At 65.7% G+C, this 25496-nt stretch overlaps 1 protein-coding gene across 5 annotated transcripts in view; it reads left to right on the top strand.

The window, feature by feature from the left end:
• Positions 1–1191: 1191 nt before the first annotated feature.
• The window catches only part of DBN1 (drebrin 1), a 29127-nt gene continuing 4822 nt past the window's right edge, over positions 1192–25496 (top strand). For 2 of the 5 annotated variants that reach the window (XM_039486328.1, XM_039486327.1), the window contains exons 1-10: positions 12096–12199; positions 12712–12767; positions 13013–13125; positions 14499–14573; positions 15664–15810; positions 16125–16202; positions 16881–17032; positions 22376–22439; positions 22767–22829; positions 23847–23961. In XM_039486328.1, coding sequence (XP_039342262.1) covers positions 12111–12199; positions 12712–12767; positions 13013–13125; positions 14499–14573; positions 15664–15810; positions 16125–16202; positions 16881–17032; positions 22376–22439; positions 22767–22829; positions 23847–23961 — 952 coding nt within the window. In that variant the 5' untranslated portion in view covers positions 12096–12110. Of the gene's footprint in view, positions 1340–4022; positions 4170–11810; positions 11901–12095; positions 12200–12711; positions 12768–13012; positions 13126–14498; positions 14574–15663; positions 15811–16124; positions 16203–16880; positions 17033–22375; positions 22440–22766; positions 22830–23846; positions 23962–25496 lie in introns of those variants that run through there. The other 3 variants (XM_039486329.1, XM_039486330.1, XM_039486331.1) reach the window with 3 other exon arrangements.

The following is a 25496-nucleotide window of genomic DNA, read 5'->3' as shown; positions in this document are numbered from 1 at the left end:
GCGTGTTCCCTCATACCCAGGGTGCCAGCCGGAGGCATGCGGGCTGGGATGAGGGTGGCCACTGGGCCTAGCACACTGTTCCTGCCAGAGGTGTCGTGCCGCCCAGTGGGGCAGCAGAACCACAGATTAGAAAGTCAGTGCATGGGACAGAGTGCGGGGGCTGGGCAGGGGCCCTGGCGGGGGCAGGGTGAGCCAGTGGAAGCTGGGGGGTTCAAGGCGGTTAGCGGGGCAGATGGTTGGGGGGTGCTGGGCGGTCCCGGCGGCGGGCAGTGGGGCGGTGGGGGCCAGGCACGGCAGGCCGGGATGCGGCAGGCGGTGGATGAGGGGCGCAGGGATGGGGCACTGGGGGGGCGGACGGTTGGGGGGCACTGGAGGCTGGGGCGCGGCTGGCTGGGATGCGGGTCAGGGGCGCTGGGGGTCCAGGCAGTTAAGGGGCGCTGGGAGGCGCTGGGAACGGGCAATTAGGGGCACTGGGGGCCATGGCGGGCAGGCCGGGATGCCGCGGACGGTGGAGGAGGGGCGCAGGAATGGGGCACTGGGGGAGTGGACGGTTGGGGGCACTGGGGTTCCGGCCGCGGGGCGGGGGGGCTGGGGGCCGGGATGCGGCAGGCCGGGGTGTGGGGCGCTGGGGCTCCAGGTGGTTAGGGGGGCGCTGGGATGGGGCGCTGGGGGCCCGGGGCGTGGCAGGCCGGGATGCGGCGGGTGAGAGGCGCTGGGGGTCCAGGCGGTTGGGGGGCGGACGGTTGGGGACGCTTGGGGCCAGGGCGCGCCAGGCCGGGATGCGGCGGGCGGTGGATGAGGGGCGCAGAGACGGGGCGCTGGGGGCGGACGGTTGAGGGGCGCAGGGGTGGGGCGCTGGGGGCCGGGGCGCGCCAGGCCGGGATGCGGCGGGCGGTGGATGAGGGGTGCAGGGACGGGGCGCTGGGGGGCGCAGGGACGGGGCGCTGGGGGCCGGGGCGCGGCAGGCCGGGATGCACCGGGCGGTGGATGAGGGGCGCAGGGCCGGGGCGCTGGGGCGGACGGTTGGGGGCGCAGTGGGGGCGGTGGGGGCGGACGGTTGGGGGCGCAGGGGGCGCAGGGGCGGACGGTTGGGGGCGCTGGGCCGGGGCGCTGGGGGCCGGGGCGCGCCAGGCCGGGATGCGGCGCGGCGGCGGGCGGAGCCGGCCCGCCCCTGGCCCGCCCCGCCCGCCCGGCTGCTGCAGTGTCTCCGAGGCAGGCAGGCGGCCGGGTCCTTCGAGCGGCTCCCTGCGCCCGGCATGGCGGGCGTGAGCTTCGGGCGCATCGGCTGGCGCTGCTGGCCGCCTACCAGGAGGTGATCGGCGAGGAGCCCCACGGACTGGTGAGCGCGGCGCGGGGACCGGCCCGGGGACCCCGCACCCCGAGCAGCGGCCACGAGCCGCCCAAAATGGTGCGTGGGCGGCGGGGCCGGGGCGCCGGGGACCGCCCGCTGCGGGGCGCGGGACGCGCCCCCCCGGGGCACAGGGGGCCCGGACCCGGGCGAGCCCTGCCCAGGCTGCTCCAGCTCCCGGAGCCCGCTCCTGCCCCCCGGCCGCGGTCCGTCTCCGCGGAGTCTGCCGCCCCGGCCCCCAGCGCCGGCCCCGGCCCCGGCCCGGCCCGGCCCGGCCCGGGCGGTTCGGGGCTGCCGGGCCTTCGGGGTGCAAGTGTCTGTAGCGACACGCTGCACAAAGGAGGGTGGGGCTGGGGGAGGGACGGGGGCTGGGGGATGCGGGGGGCGGTCAGGCTGCCAGCCGTGCCCATCCTCCCGTCGGCCCCGCCACTCGCTCCCGTGTGCTCCGGTCCCAGCCCTGCCGCTGGCTCCAGCAGGCCCATCGCCTCCTGTCGGGGGGCCCTGACCCACCAGGCCCCTGCCGGGGATGGGCAGCCCTGGAGCCCCATTCCCTTTCTCTGCGAGGCAGCGCCTGCCCTGCCTCTGCTGGAGGGACCCCCCCCAAATCGCCTCCTGCTGGAGTGGCTGGTTCCGGTGCCAGAGACACAGGCCCCCAGGCCCCGAACCAGAGCCCCCGAGGCTGCGCCCTGCGCAGGGGACACGGGGAGCGCTGGTCCCTGCTGGCTGGCATGGAGGGGCTGTGATCTCAGCCAGCGGGTCACCCGACCTGCCCAGCACCTTGGGGTGTGGGGCGGCGGCTCTGTCTAATGGGCCCCAGTAGGTGAACTCGCTGCCGGGAGCTGCCCCCCTGGAGCGAGGGCTCTGGGGAGCTTGGGCGGCAGTTTGGCCGCTTCGCGGTTCCTGTTGCCGTTGGCCTTGGCTCGCCGTTCCCGGGGCTGGCGCTTGCTCCCTGTTCACCAGGCTGGGGAACGGCCTCGCTGGGTGCTCCAGGGCAGCTCAGTCTTTGTCTTTGAGCAAAGAGGCCCCGTGGCTCCGGTCCTGCCCCCAGGCTCTCCCTGGTTTCCTAACGTGGGGCGGCTCCTAAGCCTGCCTGCCGTGCTTGGGGTGGCCAAATGCCTAGAGCCGCCCCTGCCCGTCGCTGTGGATTCTTTCCCGTCGTCCTTCCCCAGCAGCCCGTGAGGTGCCAGGCAGGTGCCTCCCTGCCCCCTTGCACAGCTCGGGATGTTCCCGTGGGAGCAGGGTCTCAGGGTGCCAAGTCTCTGGGGTGAAATAGCGACGCAGCCCCTTGGCCGGACTCGCCGGCGCCGGGGCTTTGTCCAGGGCATGGAGGGAAGCGAATGGCTAGCGGCCATGCAGGGCCGTGGCTGCCTCCGGAGGCTCCCTGGGCTCTCGGGCCTGGAGCTTTTCTCTGCCCCCACTCGCTGGTCCGAGCCAGCCAGGCCTGGGAAAAGGATCTGCACCGTCTGGCCCCTGAAGCCACACCCATCTCCCTGCCGTCTCCCCCCAGTAAATGGCCCCCAGTCAGTCTGCCTTTGCTTGCACACGAGTGAGGCTCTGCCCCCTGGCCTGGCCGCTGGGCCCCTCCCGCCCGCTGGCCCTGCTGAGCCCTGTGCCCCTTTTACACGCCCGGCTCTGCTGTCAGCGAGCCCTGGGGCCTGCTCCCTGCCCTGCGGCTGTGCACCCAGGAGGCCCTGCCAGCGAGTCTGTACTTCCCCTCTGCTGCTCTGCGCCGCTCCCTGCCTCTCCCGCCCTCTGCCAGGGAGCAGGGGTGCTGCCCTGCCCTGCCCTGGTCAGCCACCCCCTGCCACAGGACCGGGGGCTTGGAGGGGCAGCAGCCCCCTCCCCAGCCATGTTACTGCAGAGCAATAACTGGGGGGCTGGGGCGAGGCCCAGGGAGCAGGCGCAGAGGCTTGCGGGGAGATGGCCAGTGATGCAGCAAGTGGGGGGTGAGGGGAGCTGGAGGCTGGGGGCCAGCGTGGGCCCCAGCGAGTTCTGACCTGCTTTGTGAAGCGAGGCTGGAGTGCCAGGGCTGGGCGGGGGCTGGGGGCGCCGAGGAGGGGGCGAAGTGGGGAAGCTCCGTGGGGTGTGCAGGGCAGGGAGGAGGGGCTTGAGGTGCCTGGCTAAAGGCAGCGCTAGCGCTGGGGATGGAGTGGAGCCCTGGGGCTCTGGCGGCGGCTCTGAGCCTGTGGTGGGTGGGGGGCTGCATGGAGGCCCAGGCGAAGGGAGACTTTGTTCCTGGCCCGGGGGCTGCTGCATGGAAAAGTGGCTGGAGCCAAGGCCCCGGGTTTGGCGGCGAGGGGAGCAGCGACCTAGGGGCCGGGCGTCCGCCAGCCCTTGGAGATGGCCAGAGTCGCGGGCTGGCGTCGGGGCAGCTCTGGCATGGAGCAGGTGGCTTGTTGCTGGCGAGACGTGATCCAGGCCCCGGGAGCAGGAGGCTCCTAGGCCGAAGGGCCTGGCACGTCCTGGCTGGCTGTGGGGCTGCTGGGGCCGCTGTGGGGTGAGGCCCAGCCTGCAGCCAATCAGATTGCAGGCTGCAGATTGATCCAGTGCCATTTGATTGGCCCAGCGGCCATTGATGTCACATGGGGCTGCTGAGCAATTGCCCAGGTGGGGGGAGTCGGGCAGGGCGGAGCCGCACAGGGACCCGGGCAGGGGGGTCCTACCCGAGACAGGCTGGATGAGGCCGGAGGGGGCATGTGCCAGGCAGCAGGATAAGACCCTCGGTGCTGGACAGGGGGCAGCACCGAGTGCCCACCCTGGCAGGCCAGGTCCCGCCCTGCTCAGTCCCTGCTCCAGCCTGAGGTCACCCCTGCCGGCCCAGGTGTGTGTGTGTGTGGGGGGCAGTCGTGTTGCTGCTGGCCCCTGGGGTGTGGCGGGCACCTGGCTAATCCTGCAGACGGGGCCATTGGCTTCTCCCCCAGCAGCCAGCGGGACCCCGTCTCCCAGAGGTCACGGCCAGGACCCCGTCCAGCAGGGCCCTTCTGGCCTGTCTGGCTGAGCCTCGTCACTGCTCATCAAAGCAGGGTGTCCCCCAGGGGGGCAGCAAATCTCTGCTCAGACCAACTAGGGGCCAGGAGACACTGGCAGTGTTGGGTTGGCTTCTGACAGACTCTGCTGTGCTCTCTGGCTGGGACCCCCCCTTCCAGGCCGCCACCTCCTGTGGCTCAGGCTGAGCTGAGCAGCCCCCCCGTGGGCCCGTCTGGCCCCGGGGGGGCAGGGGGGACTGCACCATGGGAAGGAGCAGGGGCAGGGCAGGGAGAGCTCCCGAGAGCTGGGGTGCCAGGGCCCAGTCTGCCCACTGGAGACGGTCCCCTGGGAAACACTCTGTGCATGCAGCACGGGCCGGCCGGGGCTGAACAATGGGCTCCTTATGCAGCCGGTCCCCCAGCCAGCCATGCTGTGTGCTGCATAACAACAGCCCCGGCAGCAGTGTGCTCTGGTCACCTCCCCACCGACCCGGACGAGCCCCGTTGGGCCCAAGGCTTTCAGAGACTCCATTGTCCAGCCGCCTGGGGAGCACAGGCCAGAGACCTGCCCCACATGCTTCCTGCAGCGGAGCTTGCAGAAACCTCTCCCATGGCTGGGGTGAGTGCAGCCCGCCTGGGGGCCAGGGGGCCGCTTCAGCTGCGGCTGCCCAGGCTGGTGAGGGAGCAGGACTCGCTCGCTGGGGTTCAGGCCTTGCTCCCTCCTTTGGGCTCTCTGCCCCCTCCCTCTAGGTCACTGCTGGGCATGTGGTGCTTCTGGGCTGACAGCCCTGGGAACCCTGCAGCTTCTTGGGAGGGGCAGCGCCCCCAACCATTGGGCCTGATTGTTCCTTTATAAAGATCTAACCCGGGAGCCGGGTTCTCTTCTGGGGAAGCTGGGTGCATGGGAGGGAAGCTGGGTGCATGGGGAGGAGGCTGGGGATGGGGTGAGGTGGTGCGGGGAGGGGGTGGCTGCTCCACAATCCTCTGGGAGAGAGACTGTGCATGAGTAGTTCTCAGGGCATCATGCTCTGTGCTCAGGGTTCAGCTCGGATAGCAGGGGCTGCGGGTCAGGAGTGAGGGGCATCATCAGAGCTGTGCGGGGAGCCCTGGGCTGGGGTAGCAGGGGCTGCAGGTTGGGCGTGAGGGGCATCGGCAGGGCTGGGGTGAGCCCTGGGCTGGGGTAGCAGGGGCTGCAGGTTGGGAGTGAGGGGCATCGGCAGGGCCGGGGGGAGCCCAGGGCTGGGGTAGCAGGGGCTGGGGGTCGGGAGTGCGGGCCCCCGGCCGGGCTGGGGGAGCCCAGGGCTGGGGGGCTGCAGGTTGGGAGTGAGGGGCATCGGCAGGGCCGGGGGGAGCCTTGGGATGGGGGTCAGGAGTGAGGGGCACCGGCAGGGCGGGGGGGAGCCCTGGGCTGCCGGTCGGGAGTGAGGGGCACCGGCAGGGCTGGGGTGCGCCCTGGGCTGGGGTAGCAGGGGCTGCAGGTTGGGAGTGAGGGGCATCGGCAGGGCCGGTGGGAGCCTTGGGATGGGGGTTGGGAGTGAGGGGCACCGGCAGGGCCGGGGGGAGCCCTGGGCTGCAGGTCGGGAGTGACGGGCATCGGCAGGGCCGGGGGGAGCCCTGGGCTTGGGGCCGGGAGTGAGGGGCACCGGCAGGGCCGGGGGGAGCCCTGGGCTGCGGGCCGGGAGTGAGGGGCACCGGCAGGGCCGGGGGGAGCCCTGGGCTGCAGGTCGGGAGTGAGGGGCACCGGCAGGGCTGGGGGGAGCCCTGGGCTGGGGTAGCAGGGGCTGCAGGTTGGGAGTGAGGGGCACCGGCAGGGCCGGGGGGAGCCCTGGGCTGCAGGTCGGGAGTGACGGGCATCGGCAGGGCCGGGGGGAGCCCTGGGCTGCAGGTCGGGAGTGACGGGCATCGGCAGGGCCGGGGGGAGCCCTGGGCTGCGGGCCGGGAGTGAGGGGCACCGGCAGGGCCGGGGGGAGCCCTGGGCTGCAGGTCGGGAGTGAGGGGCACCGGCAGGGCCGGGGGGAGCCCTGGGCTGCAGGTCGGGAGTGAGGGGCACCGGCAGGGCCGGGGGGAGCCCTGGGCTGCAGGTTGGGAGTGAGGGGCACCGGCAGGGCCGGGGGGAGCCCTGGGCTGCAGGTCGGGAGTGAGGGGCACCGGCTGGGCCGGGGGGAGCCCTGGCCTGCGGGTCGGGAGTGAGGGGCACCGGCAGGGCTGGGGGGAGCCCTGGGCTGCGGGTTGGGAGTGAGGGGCACCGGCAGGGCTGGGGGAGCCCTGGGCTGGGGTAGCAGGGGCTGCGGGTCGGGAGTGAGGGGCATCGGCAGAGCAGGGAGGACGGGGCTGGAGTGGGGCCATGGAGGGAACTAGCATTGCTAAGCGCGGCCTTGTTGCCCAGACGGGGCTCCCATCCCAGGGCTGCTCAGCACAGGGAAGGGGATGTTTAGTCTGGGGCTTCCCCTCCCCTGAGCGGGGTCAGAGCGGCCCCTCCCCCTCCCTGCCTGGTGGAGGTGGCTGGGCCCATTACTCCATAGGAAAGGAATTTGGTGCTGTTTTCCCTGCAGTGAGTGGCTGGGGCTGCATTGGAAACACATGTGCGCAGGCTGGGGCTGGGGCTGGGGGCCAGGGCTTCTCCCCCTCCAGGCCGTGGGGCGCGGGGGTCGGAACAGGGCTGCCCCAGGCCCCAGCCATGCTCTGCGCAGGCGTGTCTGAAGCATGTCCCGGGCCCGTGGTTTCCGCTTCCCCCCTGGCTGGCTGCTGGGCCCTGAGCCGGGCTGTGGAATGTGCTGCCTTGTCCCGGCAGGGCAGGGGGCAGTGCTGCTCCCAGGGCACTGGGGGGCGCTGGCTCAGTGGCTGGGGTGCAAGAGGCACCCGAGGGGCTGACAAAGGGACACTCGAGGGGGGGTCTCATGGGGAGGATCCCCCTCCCCTGGGGACTCCAGGTCCTTTCCCCATGGGTTGGCCCAGGGACTCTGTCCCTGCTTCCTCCCCATGGGATCCCAACATCCTGCACCCCCCTGGCCTGACTGGCCGGCTTGTCTGCTGCTGTGCCCGGAGCTCTGGGCAAGGCAGCGGCAGCAGGGATCCCCGCCAGGGGATGGGTTTTGTTACGTGTGACCCATCACCTTCATATTGGTGCATATAACAAAATTCATGGGGTGGGGGTGGGGCTCAGGGCTGGGGCAGGGGATTGGGGTGCAGGGGGGTGAGGGCTCTGGGGTGGGGCTGGGGATGAGGGGTTGGGGTGGGGAGGGGCCAGGTATGAGGGGTTTGGGGGTGGGAGGGGATGAGGAGGAGTCTCAGGGCTGGGCAGGGATTGGGGTGCAGGGGGTGAGGGCTCTGGGGTGGGGCGGGGGCTGAGGGGGTTGGGGTGGGGAGGGGCCAGGGATGAGGGGTTTGGGGGGTGGGAGGGGATGAGGGAGGAGTCTCAGGGGTGGGCAGGGGATTGGGGTGCAGGGGGATGAAGGCTCTGGGGTGAGGCCAGGGATGAGGGGCTCGGGGTGCAGGCTGCCCCAGGGACAGATGGGGTCGAGGGAGGGGCTCCTCTCCCCGGCTGGCTGCGGCAAGTCCAGGACAGGTCCACGCCGGGTCCATCTCTCCCTGCCGCAGCCCTGAGCCCCCGTGCGGGGCTGCCTGGGCAGGTGCGCGGCTGCGCAGCTTCGAGGGAACGCAGGGCGGAAGATGGTGCCAATGGGGCGGAGGCCTGGCTGGGCCAGGGGGCTGGAGGGGTCTTACAGCCCGTGTGGGTGTATGGGGCACCGGTGGCCTGTGGGACTTTCTGCGGCAGGAGCCGGGAGGCAGAGCGGCCAGGTGCTCGCAGCCTGTGGGAGGGCAGCGGGGCAGGCGCCTTCTGGGCCTTTGTGCTCTGCCCACAGCTACCATTGCGCTGCGTGTCCCTTCCTCCTTTGCCTGCTTCCTGTCACCCCGTCCCATCAGCCCTGGGCCTGGGGACCCCCCGCCCCCGCCGGGCAGCAGAGGTGCCCGTGCAGCTCGCTCACACCAGCACTGCGCCGCTGGCCTGGGGCCAGGCACACGGGGAACCAAGCTGCTGAAATTAGCTGCCCGTTGTGTGAGTTAAGGGGAGGTCAGGATGGCTTGCGATGGCGCTGGGCTGGGCCGGGCCCGGCTCCCGGGCGCGCTCCGGCCGGGCCCGGCTCCCGGCGCGCTCCCGGCCGGGCCCGGCTCGGCGCGCTCCCGGCCGGGCCCGCCCCGGCGCGCTCCCGGCCGGGCCCCGGGCGCGCTCCCCGGGCGGGCCCGGCCCGCGCGCTCCCCGGCCCGGGCCCGGCTCGGCGCGCTCCCGGCCCGGGCCCGCCCCGGCGCGCTCCCCTCCCGGGCCCGGGCCCGGCTCCCGGCGCTCCCCGGGCCGGCCCGGCGCTCCCGGGCGGGCCCGGCCCCGCGCTCCCGGCCCGGCCCGGCGCGCTCCCGGCCCGGCCCGGCCCGGCGCGCTCCCCGGGCCCAGGCCCGGCCCCGGGCGCGCTCCCCGGGCCCGGCCCGCCCCGGGCGCGCTCCCGGGCCCGGCCCGGCCCCGGCGCGCTCCCCGGGCGGGCCCGGCCCGCCCGGCGCGCTCCCGGGCCGGGCCCGGCCCCGGGCGCGCTCCCGGGCCCGGGCCCGGCCCGGCGCGCTCCCGGCCGGGCCCGGCCCCCGGGCGCGCTCCCCCCGGGCCCGTGCCCGGCCCCCGGGCGCGCTCCCCCCGGGCCCGGGCCCGGCCCCCGGGCGCGCTCCCCCCGGGCCCGGGCCCGGGGCAGGAAGCAGGGCTCCCGGTGGCTTTGGTGCTATGCCATTGGGCAGATCCTCTGTGAAAAGGGGGCTCGGGCCACCTGGGCACTGACCCGGCCATGCTAGGGTTGGGGGGAAGGAAATTACCCAGTATCCCTCAGCCCCGCCCAGGCTCCCTGCCCCACGGTGACCCCCATGTTCTCCCCACAGCACTGCTCCCGCTCCGCTGGTGTCACCCCCACCTGCCCTTCCCCCATCGGCAGTGCCACTCACGCTGGCTGAAGCCAGGCGGTGCCAACCCAGCCCTTGAGTCTCCTCTGGCTCCAGCCTGCCCTGAGCAGGTGGGGGAGGCCTCGGATGCCAGGGCTGGGCATGCAGCAGGGAGGAACTTTTCTGCTGCGGTGGGGGGCAGGGCATCGCATGGCACCAGACACTGGGCGGGGGCAGTGCCCTGGTGTGGGACAGGCAGGACACTGGGGCAGTGCCTGATGCAGGGGGAGGGGGCTGTGCATGGGGGGCCAGTGCCCTGTGTGTGGGGGGGGGGGCTGTGCATGGGGGGCCAGTGCCTGATGCAGGGGAGGGGCTGTGCATGGGGGTCAGTGCCCGGTGGGGGAGAGGGCTGTGCGTGGGGGGGGGCAGTGCCTGATGCAGGGGGAGGGGGCTGTGCATGGGGGGCCAGTGCCCGGTGTTGGGGGGAGAGGGGTGTGCGGGGGGGGGGGCAGTGCCAGATGCAGGTGGAGGGGCTGTGCATGGGGGGGCAGCGCCCGGTGTGGGGTGGGAGGGGGCTGTGCCTGTGCATGAGGGGGCAGTGCCCGGTGAGGGGGGAGGGGGCTGTGCAGGGTGGGGCTGGGCCCGCTCTTTGTCTGGTTATGTTGGAGCCGGGGGCTGGATCAGGGATTTGGTTGCGGCCCGTGGCGCTCGTCAGGGGTGCAGGAACCCCGTGGGCTCCCCACTGCCAGGCAGGCGAGTGCCCCGGTGCGGTGGGCTGGGATTTGAAGGGTCCCCGCACATCCCCTCATCCCTGCAGCTGCGCTGGAGCAGAGTCCAGGACCATCCGGATCGAGGGGTGGGGGTGGGGACAGCCTGGGCTGGGGAGGAGCTGCCAATCTGGGAGATTTGGATTTGGGGATTAACGTTGATCTCCCTTATGCCATTATCTGTGCCTCGGGGAGGGGGGTGGCCCGGAACCGCCAGCTCTGCTCCGGTTCAGGAGCTGGGGGGTGGGCTGCCTGGGCGGTGTCGGACCCCAGTGGTGCAGCTGCTCCTGTCCCCCCACTCAGCGCTTGGCATGCCAGGGTCCTGTGGGAATGGGGGAGCAGTCTGCGCCCATGGCTGGGTTAGGGCTCTGCCCGGTGAAGGGGGGGCTGGGAAGGCCCACAAGAGCCACAAGGATGGACGGCGGTGGGGGTCGTGTCCCTGGGCTCGGGGCTTAGTGGTTACTAGGCTTGGCAAGAGCATCCTGCTTGAGGGGTAGGGCAGGGGTGGGCAAACTTTTTGGCCCCAGGGCCTCATCTGGGTGGGGAAATTGCATGCAGGGCCAGGGCAGGGGGTTGGGGTGCAGGCTCCGGCCTGGCACCGCTTACCTCGAGCGGCTCCGGGGTGGCAGTGGGGCTAAGGCAGGATCTCTGCATGCCCTGGCCCCGCACCGCTCCCGGAAGTGGCCAGCATGTGCGGCAGTGGCTCCTGGGGGTGGGGTGGGGCAGGTGGTTCTGCCATGTGCTGCCCTCACCTGTGGGTACCACTCCCGAAGCTCCCATTGGCTGTGGTTCCCCATTCCCAGCCAATGGGAGCTGCGGGGGGGTGGGGTGGCTGCAGGCGAGGGCAGCGCCCGGAGCCCTCTGCTCCCCCCTTAGGGGCCAGGCAGGGAGCCTGCCGTAGCCCCGCTGTGCACGGGGCTGGCGATCCCGCGGGCTGGATCGAAAGCCCTGATGGGCTGGATCTGCCCTCCCCTGAGCTAGGGGCTCCTGCTGGCATGGCCCTCACTGGGCCGCGGGCTGGGGGGCCCTCAGTGCTGACGGTCGGGGACCCGCAGAGCTGAGAGCCTGAGGCTGCAGCCTCCAGGGGCACACGTGTGAGGGATGAATGGGGCTTGTTAGCTCTGCCTTGGGGGATGCCCAGGGAGGGGTGGGGCCTGGGCTTGTGATTCCCCCTCCCCTGCTCTGGGCTTGCGGGGGCTAACGTGCCTGCCCCTCCCAGGATGAGGCCAAGGGGCCCTTCCCCTCCCCCCCAGGATCCCGGAAGCTCAGGCCGATGAGGAGCTGGAGGAGGGGATCCCAGCTCAGCAGATGGGGAATATGGTGATTCAGCAAAGGCCCCTGGCTTCACAGAGTGTCCCTCAGCCGCCTGGGGGAATGGGGGGCCAGGCTGCAGTGGGGAGCAAGATAGGTCCGTGGGGGCAAAGTACAGCAGCTAATGCCCCCGCTCGGACGCCTCCCCCGCTTCCCCCACTAATCAGCTCCTCAGCTTGCGAGCACCATCCCAGCTGGAGAGCTGGGTGGTTGCCATGGAGACAGAGGATGCTGGTTGCCTAGATAAGCTGAAATTTCCCTGTCTTCGCCCACCAGGCCTGGACCGACTCTGCTGCTGCCCACCCCCACCTTTGAGGAGGGGCCGCCGCTGGGGGGTGCAGGGGATGCAGAGGAGGGCAAAGACTGCGGGGGGTGGGGGGAGGGGGCCTTGCCCAGCACAGCCCGGAGCGGGGCCGGTATCCAAGAAACCGTCTCCATGGAGCCCCCATCGCCCCCTGAAGGCTCATTGATTTGCTGCTACTGCTTTAATTCCCTCCCGCTCCCTGCCAGGGGCTCACGCAGCCCGGGAACGTGAGCAGCTCTCGCTGCGTCCTGCGGGGGGCGCTGCTGCCCTCGTCCCAGCGGGCCCCGTGGGTAAATAGTCGCTGACTGGCCCCAGACGGGTGAATCCTGGTCCCCTCCCCCACGCTGCTGGGGATGGGGGGAGGTGGAAAGGAGCTGCTCAGCGGCTAGGTGCGTTCGCCTGGGGGCTAGGACCCAGCCCTGCGGCCACCGGCTGCTCAGCCAGGGCCCGAAGCCCAGGGGTGGGGGTTCCTAACCCCCACTCCCTGCTCACAGACCCCCATGGGGCTGCCACTTGGATCCCGCTCCTCGTCTTGCTGGGCGCGGCCACGTGGAGGCTTCTCCCTGCTGGCACTGGGACAGGTGCCCAGGTAGCTGGGGCAGGCTGAGGGTGCTGCCGGGGGGGCTGGTGAAAGGCTTGTGCCAGCGGCAGAGACTTGCTGGGAGCTGGGCTCTGCTGGGGTCCCTGCACCCCACTCTATGGGTGCCCACAGGGTCAGCGTGAGGCCACGCGGCTGGGTGGAGGAAGGGGTCGTGCAGCGTGGCCTGGAGTGCCCAGTGCCGGGGGGCACAGCTCCCCGCCTTCATCCCGGTTCTCCCGTGGGAATCTCCTCCCCAGGGCTGAGGTCTCCACAGCTGTTGGGAAACAGGGAGTGCCAGCTTCTGGCCCATGCCTGGCACCCCGCAGCCTCGTCTTTCCCCTTTGCTGTGGGGTTCCCTCCTCTGGGGGGGCTGGCAGGTGCGCTGTGTATGGTAGGGGGTGCAGGCCCCCCAGTGAGCAGGCTCTAGCGGGTGCTGTGCGCCCCCCCCCCCCCGGTGTCCGGTGCAGGCGCAGGGGGTGTGGCTGGAGACTCCCTGGCCCTCACGCGCTCTCCTCCCACAGGGCTCTGTACACCTATGAGGATGAGTCTGACGACCTGAAGCTGGCTGCGTCGGGAGGTAAGGGGACCCCAGCCCCCCAACCTTGTGCTGCTGTCCTTGCCACCCAGCCAATGCCCACGGGGGTTCCCTCCCTCCTGCTAATGGGGGCTGCAGTTCTGGGGGTCTGAGGGAGCCTAAACACCCCTCCCCACAAAAAACGTGACCCCTAGGGGGTGGGGTGGACAGACTGTCCCTGGTTCCTCCCTGCCCCACCCCCTGCCTGGGACAGACGGGCTGACTCTGCTTCCTCCCTGCCCTGCCAGGAGGTGGCTTGCAGGAGCTCGCTGGCCACTTTGAGAACCAGAAGGTGATGTACGGCTTCTGCAGTGTCAAAGAGCCCCAGGCAGCACTGCCCAAATACGTCCTGGTCAATTGGGTGAGTAGGGCCCGTGGGGGAGGGGGACTGGCGCAGGCCTGCGGGGGGCGGGGGGCGCCTCCTTTGAGCCGTTTGCACGTTCGGGATGATGAAGCTCAGGGTCCGGTGTGGGTTGCACCTCGTCTGAGTCAGTGCGGTGGGGGGCTGGTCGTGCTGTTCTGCGGCGCTTGGGTGCCTGTTCCTATACGCTGTCTGATCGCTCACTCTAGGTGGTGGGAGAGCCTTGCCCGGTTGAGGCCTGTTCCTGGCCTAATGCTAGTCAACGTGAGCTGGAAGAAAATATCACGTCATTGCTCGTAAAGTTTGCAAACGACACACCAGTTCTGGGAGGGACTGAGGCTGGGGACTGGTCAGTTCTGGGGGCAGCTGGGCTTGTTAGTCGAGCGTGTCTGAACACAGTGCAAAACAGGGTGGCACATCTGGCACCCGAGGGGGGGCAGCAGCTGAGAAAGCAGCGACTCAGAACAGGACTTGGAGTCGTGACGGGATCCAGCTGAGCCAGGGCGTCAAACAGGATATTGGGCGTGCGCAGAAGGTTCAGCGATCCAGGGCCTGGCAAACCTGCCTGGTGAACTGGGTCCATTGGCTGAACAGGGGAGGCTCCAGGTGCCCTGACCCTGCTCTCTGGATACCGACGTGGGGAGGAGATTCCCAAGAGCAGGGGCCTTCAGTCCTGCCAGCCAAGGCAGAACGAGAGCCGGTGCCTGGAGATGGGACAGGACACAAGCCAGACGGACCCGAAGGCACCGATGGGGAACTGACCACTGCAGTTCATTGGGAATTTCCTTGCTGCAGGCTGGGCGGATTCTGCCTCGCTTGGAGTCTGTAAATCCAGGCTGGGCCGCTCTGTCCGGCCTGCCAGAGCTCAGAGGAACAGTCCTGTGTGGCCTGAACATCTAGGAATATCCCCCCAGGACCCCCAATCTCCAGAGTCCCGGGGCTTTTCCAGGGATCCCTCCTGGGCTCAGCACCCGTCATGCTCTTGTGCTGCCACCTAGTGGACCTCTGCATCCCTGCACTGGACCCAGCTGGGCTTGGGTGGAGGGGGGTCTCCAGACTCCAGGCGTGTAGCCTGGGTGGGCGCGCAGGGGTGTGGTGCCACCACGGTGGTGCGGAGCGTCACTGGGGTGCAGGGCAGAGCTCTGTGCCCGCCCGTCAGAAAGTGACGCTCCGACAGCTCCGAGCTGCCCCGTGCATGTGCCCAGGCTGGCGGGTGACGCCCTCTCTGGGGCGCCAAGGCTGGGACCAGGGTGTCGGGGGAGACACTGAGCAAACACTATCTGCCATTGCCTGGCCCCCCGAATTTCCACTCCTCGCTGCTGCCCTGGTGCCCTCTGCAGCCCCGTCTCACTCTGCTCTCCGTGCCCCGGCAGGTGGGGGAGGACGTGGCCGATGCCCGCAAGTGCGCCTGTGCCAGCCATGTGGCCAAGATCGCAGAGTTCTTCCAGGTCAGTGGGGCGGGGGGGGCAGTGACAGGCCCAGAGAGTCTGAGGTGTTAACCTGACCCTGCCGCTGCCCAAGATTCAACTGGTTAAACAAGGGCTGGGTTTGGTATCCAGAGCCCTGGGACTGCTGAGTGCCAGGCACACGCCCTGCCGAGCCCCTCCCCCGGGTACCCCCCCACCAACCGCCCCCTGGGGACCCTTTGCTGAAGAGACAGAAAAAGAAAAGTTTGAGCCTTTGAAATGTGATCATCAAGCCGGGCTTTCGTTCTGCACGGTCCCTCGTTCCCTTCCTCTGGCTGCAGAGTCGGGAAAGGGGCAGACCCTTGTCCCACAGCAGGGGCGGCTCCAGGCCCCAGCACGCCAAGCGCGTGCCTGGGGCGGCAGGCCGCGGGGGGGGGGGGGCGCTGCCGGTCCCCAGGAGGGCGGCAGGCAGGCTGCCTTCGGCGGCATGGTCCACTGGTCCCGCGGCTTCGGGCAGGACAAGCGGACCCTCCGCAGGCACGCCTGCGGGAGGTGCACCGGAGCTGCGGGACCGGCGAGCGGCAGAGCCCCCCCCCGTCCCACAGCCCCGAGGCTGGGAACTGGCCTCTGTGCAGAGCCGAGGTGTGAGCTGGGCTGGCCCGGAGCTGCTGGTTACAGGCGGGTCCCTTTCCTGTGGGGCTGCACCAAGGCAAACGCACAGAGTGACACTGAAACTCGCAGCCTCCCTGGCCCAGCACGGTGAGGCCTGGCAAACGCGTACTGGCCACGGCTCGCAGCAGTGCTGCGGGAGACCGTCTGGGCCAGCAGAATTTCTAGTTCCCAGCCAGGAACCTTACACACGAGGCTTTTGGGTTCGTACTGATTCCCTCTGTCTTTCCCCCTCGCCGCCAGTTGTGCTGGGACCCCGCACCCTCCGCTGGCCAGCTGACAGCTAAGCTCCTTCAGAGCCCCACGGGGGGGCAGGTGCGGACCAGCCCAGGGGAGCTGAGCCCTGAGGCGCCCAGGAGCGGGGCTGGCACCTTGCTGGGGGTTGGTGCCACTCTCGGCTCAGATCCCCCCCCCCACCTCCCGCCGGCCAGCCCATCTCTCCCATGCTGCTCTCCTGGTGCAGGGTGTGGATGTGATCGTTAACGCCAGCAGCGTGGAGGACGTGGACCCGGGGGCCATCGGGCAGCGCCTCTCCAACGGCCTGGCTCGCATCTCCAGCCCCGTGCTGCACCGCCTGCGGCTGCGAGAGGACGAGAACGCCGAGCCCGTGGTAAGGCCCCGCCTCCAGCCGGTCCCCCACCTGCATCCCTCTCCCCAGCAGGTTAGAGACCCTGCCCCGTCAGCCATCCTCCGCCGCCTGGCCCAGACCCACTGCTCAGGGGCTGGGGAGACGGGCCCTTATCTGGGACCTGTAGAGCCCTGTGGCCCCATGCTGCCTGGCTCCAGCATGGGGGGGCTGATCCCAGGGCACCGCCAGGCTCTGCCGCCCCTCCCCCTGCTGTTGCCATGGCACCACTGTGTCCCCCCCCCCCCCCCGCTGGTGCTGGGGCACTGCTGCACCCCGCTGACCCCCATCTGTTCCAGGGCACGACCTATCAGAAGACGGATGCGGCTGTGGAGATGAAACGGCTCAACCGGGAGCAGTTCTGGGAACAGGCCAAGGTAGGGCCAGTGAGGGGCCAGCCAATGAGCCTGCCATGGGGCAGAGGCAGCAGTCCTGGGGCACCCCCACCCCTAGGGTACTCCCACCCTCAGGCCTGGCACAGCCCACAGGTCTCTGCAAAGCCTGAGCTGCCCTCAGCCCAGATGCTGCCTTCTGTCCCCTGCCCCGCTCATCACCTGTGGCTGGGATGTGTGGCCCATGCCCAGGGCTGCCTTTGTCCTGGGCCACCCTTGAGAGCTCCCCTAAACCAAGTGGTGTCTGGGGTAGCCAGGCCAGACCTGAGTGGTGCTGCGACCCCATGCACCAGGGCGCGGTGCTCGGAGCGGGGAGCCGGGCCCAGCCCGGGGAACAGGAGCTGCTGCTGCGGGTGAATGCTCTCCGGCAGCCCTGCAGTGCCAGTTGGTTTGGAACGGGGAGGGATTAGGGGTTCACTGTCAGGTTTTGCCCCAAGTCCCCCAAAAAACCTCTCTGCGACTCTGTCCAGCCCTGGCTGCTGAGCAGGAGATTGTCCTTGAGCACGGCCCCTCATGTGTCCTGCGGGGCCCGGGGCAGGCAGGGGCCCCAGTGGGCTGTGGTGGGTGGATGGGGTCCCCATTGGGCAGGTAGGCAGGGGTCCCACTGGTCTGTGGTGGGCGGGCGGGTGGGGGCCCTGCAGTGCTGACGGGCTGCCCCCGCAGAAGGAGGAGGAGCTGCGGAAGGAGGAGGAGCGGCAGAAGGTGCTGGAGGAGCGGCTGCGCTTTGAGCAGGAGCGCATGGAGCAGGAGCGCATGGAGCAGGAGGAGCGGGAGAGGCGTTATCGGGAGCGCGAGGAGCAGATTGAGGAGCACAGGCAAGGGCTGGGCTCGACGTGGTGTGGGAGGATTTGTGCCCCCCGTGTGTGGGCAGGGGATGAGGGGCTGTGTTCTTTGGGGGTCAGGGTGTTTGTGGGGCATGCAGGGGGGCACGGGGAGCATGGCGTGGAGAGATGGGTCTGGGGGCTGCGTGGGGCAGGACGCTGCATGCTTGCTGATGCATTGGGGCGGATCTGGGGGCTGTGTGGATGGGGGGCAGGGTGCCGCATGCTTGCTGGTGTGGTGTCGGAGGCGAGTCTAGAGGCTGCGTGGTGCCACCTGGAGCTGGGGCACCACTGAGCCCACCGGACCCACCAGTGAAGGCGCCGACTTTTCAATCTGCTGGTGGGTGCTCAACCCCCGGCTCTACCCCAGGCCCCACCCCTATTGCACTCCTTCCCCCAAGGCCCCACTCCTGCCCCACCTCTTGCCGCCCGGCCCCCTTCCCTGAGTGCACCCTATCCCCGCTCCTCCCCCCTCCATCCCAGCCTCCCTTTATGCCATGAAACAGCTGTTCACGGCGGGCAGGAGGTGCGGGGAGGGAGGGTGAGGTGCTGACCCATGGGGCCCGCTTCTGGGCAGGAGGGACCAGGGCGTGGGTGGGGGCTGCAGATTCACACAGATGCTGAGATCAGCTCTGCATGGGAAGGCTCAGCTAAGGACCTGCCCAATACTCAAGTGCACACCCCCCTCTAGAGGGCAAACCCAAAATTACACCATCTTGCGCTGCACAGCATAAGCTCCTGAAAGTCGCCCCCTCCCTCAATGTGGAGAGGAATATACACAGCTTTCTGCCCCAAGTTATGATTTACACACACACACACACACTGGTCTTAGACAAAACAAAACAAGTTTATTAACCACAAAAGATAGATTTTAAGTAGGGCTGTCAATTAATTGCAGTTAACTCACGCGATTAACTCAAAAAAATTAATCGCGGTTAAAAAAATTAATCACGATTAATCGCAGTTTTAATCGCAATAGAATACGAACTGAAATTTATTAAATATTTTTGGATATTTTTCTACATTTTCAAATATATTGGTTTCAATTACAACCCAGAATACAGTGTACACTGCTCACTTTATATTATTACTTTTTATTGCAAATATTTGCACTGTAAAAATGATAAAAGAAATAGCGTTTTTCAATTCACCTCCTACAAGTACTGTAGTGCAATCTCTTTATCATGAAAATGAAATTTACAAATGTAGATTTTTTTTTTGGTTACATAACTGCACTCAAACAAAACAATGCAAAACTTTAGACCCTACAAGTCCACTCAGTCCTACTTCTTGTTCAGCCAATCGCTCAGACAAGCAAATTTGTTTACATTTATGGGACATAAATTTGTCTGCTTCTGATTTACGGTGTCACCTGAAAGTGAGAACAGGCGTTCACATGGCACTTTTGTAGCTGGCGCTGCAAGATATTTATGTGCCAGATATGCTAAACATTCGTATGCCACTTCATGCTTCGGCCACCATTCCAGAGGGCATGCTTCCATGCTGATGATGCTCGTTTAAAAAAAAAAAAAAAAGTTAATAAAATTTTGACTTAACTCGGTGGAGAATTGTATGTCTCCGGCTCTATTTTACCTGCATTCTGCCATGTATTTCATGTTATAGCAGTCTTGGATGATGACTCAGCACGTGTTTGTTTTAAGAACACTTTCACTGCAGATTTGACAAAACAAAGAATGTACCAATGTGAGATTTCTAAAGATAGCTACAGCACTCGACCCGAGGTTTAAGAATCTGAAGTGCCTTCCAAAGTCTGAGAGGGATGAGGTGTGGAGCATGCGTCAACTTTCTGCTGGTGGCATCTGACTCAGATAATGAAAATGAACATGCAGCGGTCTGCACTGCTTTGGATTGTTATCAAGCAGAATCTGTCATCGGCATGGACCCATGTTTTCTCTAATGGTGGTTGAAGCATGAAGGGATATATGAATTTTTAGCGCATCTGGCAAATATCTTGCAACGTCGGCTACAACGTCATGCGAATGCCTGTTCTCACTTTCAGGTGACATTGTGAACAAGAAGCAGGCGGCATTATCTCCTGCAAATGTAAATAAACTTGTTTGAGTGATTGGCTGAACAAAAAATAGGACTGAGTGGACTTGTAGACTCTAAAGTTTTGCATTGTTTTTGTTTGAGTGCAGTTACTTTTTGTACATAATTTTACATTTGTACGTTCAACTTTCATGATAAAGAGATTGCACTACAGTACTTGTACGAGGTGAATTGAAAAATACTATTTTTTTACAGTGCAAATATTTGTAATAAAAAATAAAGTGAGCACTGTACACTTTCTGTGTTGTATTCTGTGTTGTAATTGAAATCAGTATATTTGAAAATGTAGAAAACATCCAAAAATATTTAAATGGTATTCTATTACTGTTTAACAGTGCGATTAATTGAGATTAATCATGATTAATTTTTTTAATCACTTGACAGCCCTAATTTTAGGTGATTATAAGGGATAGCAAACAGATCAAAGCAGATTACCTAGCAAATAAACCAAAACACAATCTAAGCTTAATATAGTAAAGAAAGTGGACCTGTGGAGCAAATTCTCACCCTAAATGTTGTTTTAGGCAGATTGCAGAGATTCTTGAAGGTAAACTGCACTTGCCGGCAGTTATTCCTTTCATAAGCCAGACACCCCTAGCCTGCGCTCAGCCCTTCTTCCCTAGTCCAGTCCTTTTGTTCTCAGGTGTTTCCAGCAGTCCTCTTTCCTGGGCGGGGAGTCAGTGAAGAACAAACCATGATGATGTCTCTCCCCTGCCTTAAATAGCTTTTGCATATGGCGGAAACCCTTTGTCTCCCAGTTTGATTCCCACGCCCGGTCAGTGGGAAAACACTAGTATTATAGAATCATAGGACTGGACTGGAAGGGACCTTGAGAGGTCATCTAGTCCAGTCCCCTGCACTCATGGCAGGACTAAGTATTATCTAGACCATCCCTGACAGGTGTGTGTCCAACCTGCTCTTAAAAACCTCCAATGATGGAGATTCCACAACCTCATTGGGCAATTTATTCCAGTGCTTAACCACCCTGACAGGAAGTTTTTCCTAATCTCCAACCTAAACCGCCCTTGCTGCAATTTAAGATCATTGCTTTTTGTCCTTACCTCAGAGGTTAAGAAGAACAATTTTTCTCCCTCATCCTTGTAACAACCTTGTATGCACTTGAAGACTGCTATCATGTCCCCTCTCAGTCTTCTCCTCTCCAGACTAAACAAACCCAATTTTTTCAATCTTCCCTCATAGCTCATGTTCTCTAGACCGTTCATCATGTTTGTTGCTCTTCTCTGGACTCTCTCCAATTTGTCCATAGAATCATAGAATATCAGGGTCAGAAGGGACCTCAGGAGGTCATCTGGTCCAACCCCCTGCTCAAAGCAGGACCAATCCCCTTCCTGAAATGTGGTGCACAGAACTGGACACATTTTGTATGTGTGCAACTGATTGTTCCTTCCTAAGTGGAGCATTTTGCATTTGTCCTTATTGAATTTCATCCTATTTACTTCAGACCATCTCTCCAGTTTGTCCAGATCATTTTTAATTAAATCGTGTCCTCCAAAGCCCTTGCAACCCCTCCCAGCTTGGTATCCTCTACAAACTTCATAAGTGGACTCTCTATGCCATTACCTAACTCACTGATGAAGATATTGAACAGAACCGGACCCAGAACTGATCCCCGCGGGACCCCACTCGTTATGCCCTTCCAGCTTGACACTGAACCACTGATAACTACTCTCTGGGAACAGTTTTCCAACCAGTTTTGCACCCACCATCTAGGTTGTATTTCCCTAGTTTGTTTATGAGCCGGTCATGCGAGACAGTATCAAAAGCCTTACTAAAGTCAAGATGTACCACATCTACTGCTTCCCCCCCATCCACAAGACTTGTTACCCTGTCACAGAAACCTGTCATGGAGTCCAGTACCAGGTGACTTGGTCACATGTCTCTGTAGGGCCACTGCAGCCATGACTCTAAGGCTGTTTGCAGCATCCCCAGGACGGCTTCCCAGGCAGGCTCCCAGATGGGAGATTAGCGTCTTCTAAGACCTATTGTTCTCCTTAATGGCCCTTCCCAGCTTGCCATCTAGACTGATTGCGTTCTGCTTAGTGGGCGTTCCCCAGGTGTAAACCCATTTGTAATAGATGCATAGACAAGATTCCCAACTTCAGATACCAAAATGATACATGCATACAAGTAGGATAATCATATTCAGTAAATCATAACTAGAGGCCTACCAAATTCACGGCCATGAAAAACATGTCATGGCCTGGTCTTTTGTGTGCTTTTACCCTATACTCTACCGATTTCATGGGGGAGACCGGCGTGTCTCAAATTGGGAGTCCTGACTCAAAAGGGAGTTGCTGGGGGGTCACAAGGTTATTTTAGGGGGGATGGTGGTATTGCCATTCTTACTTCTGTGCTGCCTTCAGAGCTGGGTGGCTGGAGAGCAGTGGCTGTTGGCTGGGTGCCCAGCTCTGAAGGCAGCGCCCTGCCAGCATCAGCATAGAAGTGAGGGTGCCAACACCGTACCATGACATCCTTATTTCTGTGCTGCTGCCTTCAGCGCTGGGTGCCTGGAGAGTGGCAGCTGCCGACTGAGAGCCCAGCTCTGCAGGCAGCAGCGCGGAAGTGAGGGTGGCAATACCGTACCATGACGTCCTTATTTCTGTGCTGCTGCTGGCGGGGCTCTGCCTTCAGAGCTGGGCTCCTGGCCAGCAGCTGCCGCTCTCCAGCTGCCCAGCTCTGAAGGCAGCGCTGCCGCCTGCAATAGTGCAGAGTAAGGGTAGCAGTGTGGCCACCCTCCTTCCCCCTCCCTCCCCCCCCATAACCTTGCGACTCTCCTTCCTCTCTTCTCCCCACCCCCACTCCTGTTTGGGTCAGGACCCCTACAGTTACAACACCATGAAATTTCAAATTTAGATAGCTGAAATCATGAAATTTACTGTGCTTAAAATCCTATGACTCTGAGATTGACCAAAATGGAGCATGAATTTGGTAGAGCCTGACTCGTATCCTTTCCAATGACACCTCACGTGCCTCCTGCACAAAATACATCAGAATTACGCCGGACTCGTGGTGTTGTCATCTGACTATGAAGAATATGGGGCAAAATGCCACCAGGGTGTTTGTGGGCACCCCGCCCTACCCTGCATGCATGGGGGTGCGGTGTGGGGGGGGCAGGGTGTGGTGTGGAGAGGTGGGTCTGGGGGCTGCGTGGGGCAGGGCGCCATGTGCTTGCTGGTGCATTGTTGGGGCGGGTCTGGGGGCTGCCCCCAGCAGCTGCTCAGGCCCCCTTGCTGGCTGTCGTGGCAGGCGGAAGCAGCAGACTCTGGAGGAGGAGGAGGCCAGGCAGCGTCTGCAGGAACAGTCCATCTTCGTAAGTGAGGTCCTGGGGTCCTCCCCCCGGGGGTGAACGCCAGTGGCTCTCCAGCCTGCCCAGGGCCCACGTACCAGCTCCAGCCCAGTGGCACCGCCTGAGGCAGGGGCCAGTGCTTAGTTTGTGCCAGGCGGTTTGTCGCCCCGGCCCCTCTTTCGTTGCAGACCGTCTGCGGGCAGCCCCCCTGCCCTCCGGAGCCCCCCTGCCTCTCTGCTACCACAGCAGGGGTCCTGGATTCCACGGTGCTTCTGGGAGGGGTCCCTGTGGGGTGGCTCTGCCCGGGGCTGGGGGGCTGCAGTCAGGGGCTGACACTGCCTCTCTCCCCAGGGCGAGCAGCAGCACGAGGAGGAGAATGGCCAGGAGCTCAAGAAGTCGGAGTCAGAAGTGGAGGTGAGTGTTTGGCCTGGGGCCGGGCAGTCAGGCCATGGAAGGGCAGTTGTGGGTTTAGGGATGTGTTGGGAGGCCAGGCCATGGCAGGGTGGGATTTGGTCTGAAGCAGGCCATGGTGGGGAGGGTTTGGAGGATGGGGGGTGGATGGCAGGGCAGGGGGTGGCCAGGGGCCTGGCTACAGATGGGTGGGGTGAGCAGAGCAGGGCACAGTGCAGTGGGGTGTGGATGGTGGGGCTCAGGCTGCGGGGGGTGGGGCATGGTTGGCAGGGCCAGGCGGGATTGGAGTGGTGGGGTGGAGTCGGGGCAGGCTCGGGTGGGTTGAGGTTGTGTGGGGCAGGGCATGTTGGCAGGCTTGTGGGGGCTGGGGCGAGGTGTGCGGGGCGGGCCCACGGGGCGGACAGGGGAAGGTTGGGGAGTGGGAGCAGGCTCGCACGGGGCTGGGGTGGGCTGTGGGGCGGGCTTGCGGGGGCAGTCTCCAGACCGGACAGGGGCGGGTTGTGGGGTGGGGGCAGGCTCGCGGGTGGGGTGTGGGGGTCGGGCTCCAGGCAGGACAGGGGCAGGTTGGGGGGTGGGGGCAGGCTCGCGGGCGGGGGGTGGGTTGCGGGGTGGGGCAGGCTCCAGGCAGGACAGGGGTGGGGGCAGGCTCGCGGGTGGGTTGCGGGGTGGGGCAGGCTCCAGGCAGGACAGGGGTGGGGGCAGGCTTGCGGCGGGGTGGGGCGGGCTCCAGGCAGGACAGGAGCGGGTTGGGGTGGGGGCAGGCTCGCGGGGCAGGCTCCAGGTAGGACAGGGGTGGGGGCGCGCTCGCAGGTGGGGGGTGGGGGGCGGGCTCCAGACAGGACAGGAGCGGGTTGGGGGGTGGCGGCAGGCTCGCGGGTGGATTGCGGGGTGGGGGCAGGCTCAAGGCAGGACAGGGGTGGGGGCAAGCTCGCAGGTGGGGTGTGGGGGGCGGGCTCCAGACAGGACAGGGGCAGGTTGGGGGGCGGCAGGACACTCACGGCTCCGTCTCTGCCTTGGCAGGAAGCTGCCGCCATCATCGCACGGCGCCCCGACAACCCCCGCGAGTTCTTCAAGCAGCAGGAGCGAGTGGCCTCGGGCAGCTCCGAAGCCACGTCCCCGTTCAGCCAGAGGACAGGTGAGGGGCCGGGGCGGCAGGCGCGGGCAGTCGTGGTGGGGCTGGGCTGTGGGCAGGGAAGGGCAGCAGGCAGGTCTTGGGGTGCGGCCTGGCTTTGAGCACTGGGGGAGGGGGTGTAGGGGGTGCATTGGAGGTGGGGGATGGCTGTGGGCATTGGGGAGGCGGGGCAGGGTATGCATTGGGGGTGGGACCTGGCTGTGGGTGTTGGGAGAGGGTGGGGATGTTGGGGTGGGACCTGGCTGTGGGTGTTGGGGAGGTGAGGGGTGTTGGGAGCTGGCTGTGGGTGTTGGGGGGGCAGGGTGTGCATTTTGGGGTGGGGCCTGTCTGTGGGCATTGGGGAGGGAGGATGTTGGGGTGGGGGCTGGCTGCGGGTGTTGGGGCATTGGGGGTGGGGGCTGGCTGTGGGTGTTGTGAGGAGGGGTGTGTGTTGGGGATGGCTGTGGGTGTTGTGGGGAGCAGGGTGTGCATTCGGGGTGGGACCTGGCTGTGGGTGTTGGGGAGGTGAGGGGTGTTGGGGGATGGCTGTGGGTGTTGTGGGGAGCAGGGTGTTCATTGGGGGGTGGGGCCTGTCTGTGGGCATTGGGGAGAGGGGAGTGTTGGGGAGGTGGGGCTGGCTGTGGGTGTTGGGGCGGGGTGTGCATTGGGGTGGAGGCGGGGTGTGGGTGTTGGGGAGGGTGTGCATTGGGGTGGGGCTGGCTGCGGGTGATGGGGAGGTGGGGGTGTTGGGGGCTGGCTGTGGGTGTTGGGGGCAGGTGTGCATTGGGGTGGGCGGCTGCGGGTGTTGGAGGCGTTGGAGGGTGGGGTGGCTGTGGGTGATGGGGAGGTGGGGGTGTTGGGGGCTGGCTGTGGGTGTTGGGGCAGGTGTGCATTGGGGTGGGGCGGCTTGGTGTTGGTGAGGGTGGCTGCGAGTGTTGGAGGGTGGGGTGGCTGTGGGTGATGGGGAGGTAGAGGGTGTTGGGGCCTGGCTGTGGGTGATGGGGGCAGGTGTGCGTTGGGGTGGCTGTGGGTGAGGGGTGTTGGAGGGTGGGGTGGCTGCGGGTGATGGGGAGGTGGGGTGTTGGGGCTGGCTGTGGGTGATGGGGGCAGGTGTGCGTTGGGGTGGGCGGCTGTGGGTGAGGGGTGTTGGGGTGGGCGGCTGCTGGGGATGGGGAGGTGGGGGTGTTGGGGGCTGGCTGTGGGTGATGGGGGCAGGTGTGCGTTGGGGTGGGGCGGCTGTGGGTGAGGGGTGTTGGGGTGGGGCGGCTGCGGGTGATGGGGAGGTGGGGCGTTGGGGGCTGGCTGTGGGTGATGGGGGCAGGTGTGTTGGGGTGGGGCGGCTGTGGGTGAGGTGTGCGTTGGGGTGGGGCGGCTGCGGGTGTTGGTGGGGCGGCTGCGGGTGATGGGGAGGTGGGGTGTTGGGGGCTGGCTGTGGGTGATGGGGGCAGGTGTGCGTTGGGGTGGGCGGCTGTGGGTGAGGGGTGTTGGGGTGGGCGGCTGCGGGTGATGGGGAGGTGGGGCGTTGGGGGCTGGCTGTGGGTGATGGGGGCAGGTGTGCG

Source organism: Mauremys reevesii, linkage group 8 (assembly GCF_016161935.1).
Source record: "Mauremys reevesii isolate NIE-2019 linkage group 8, ASM1616193v1, whole genome shotgun sequence".
Lineage (NCBI taxonomy): Eukaryota > Metazoa > Chordata > Testudines > Geoemydidae > Mauremys > Mauremys reevesii.
This window is presented reverse-complemented; position numbering and strand designations above follow the sequence as displayed.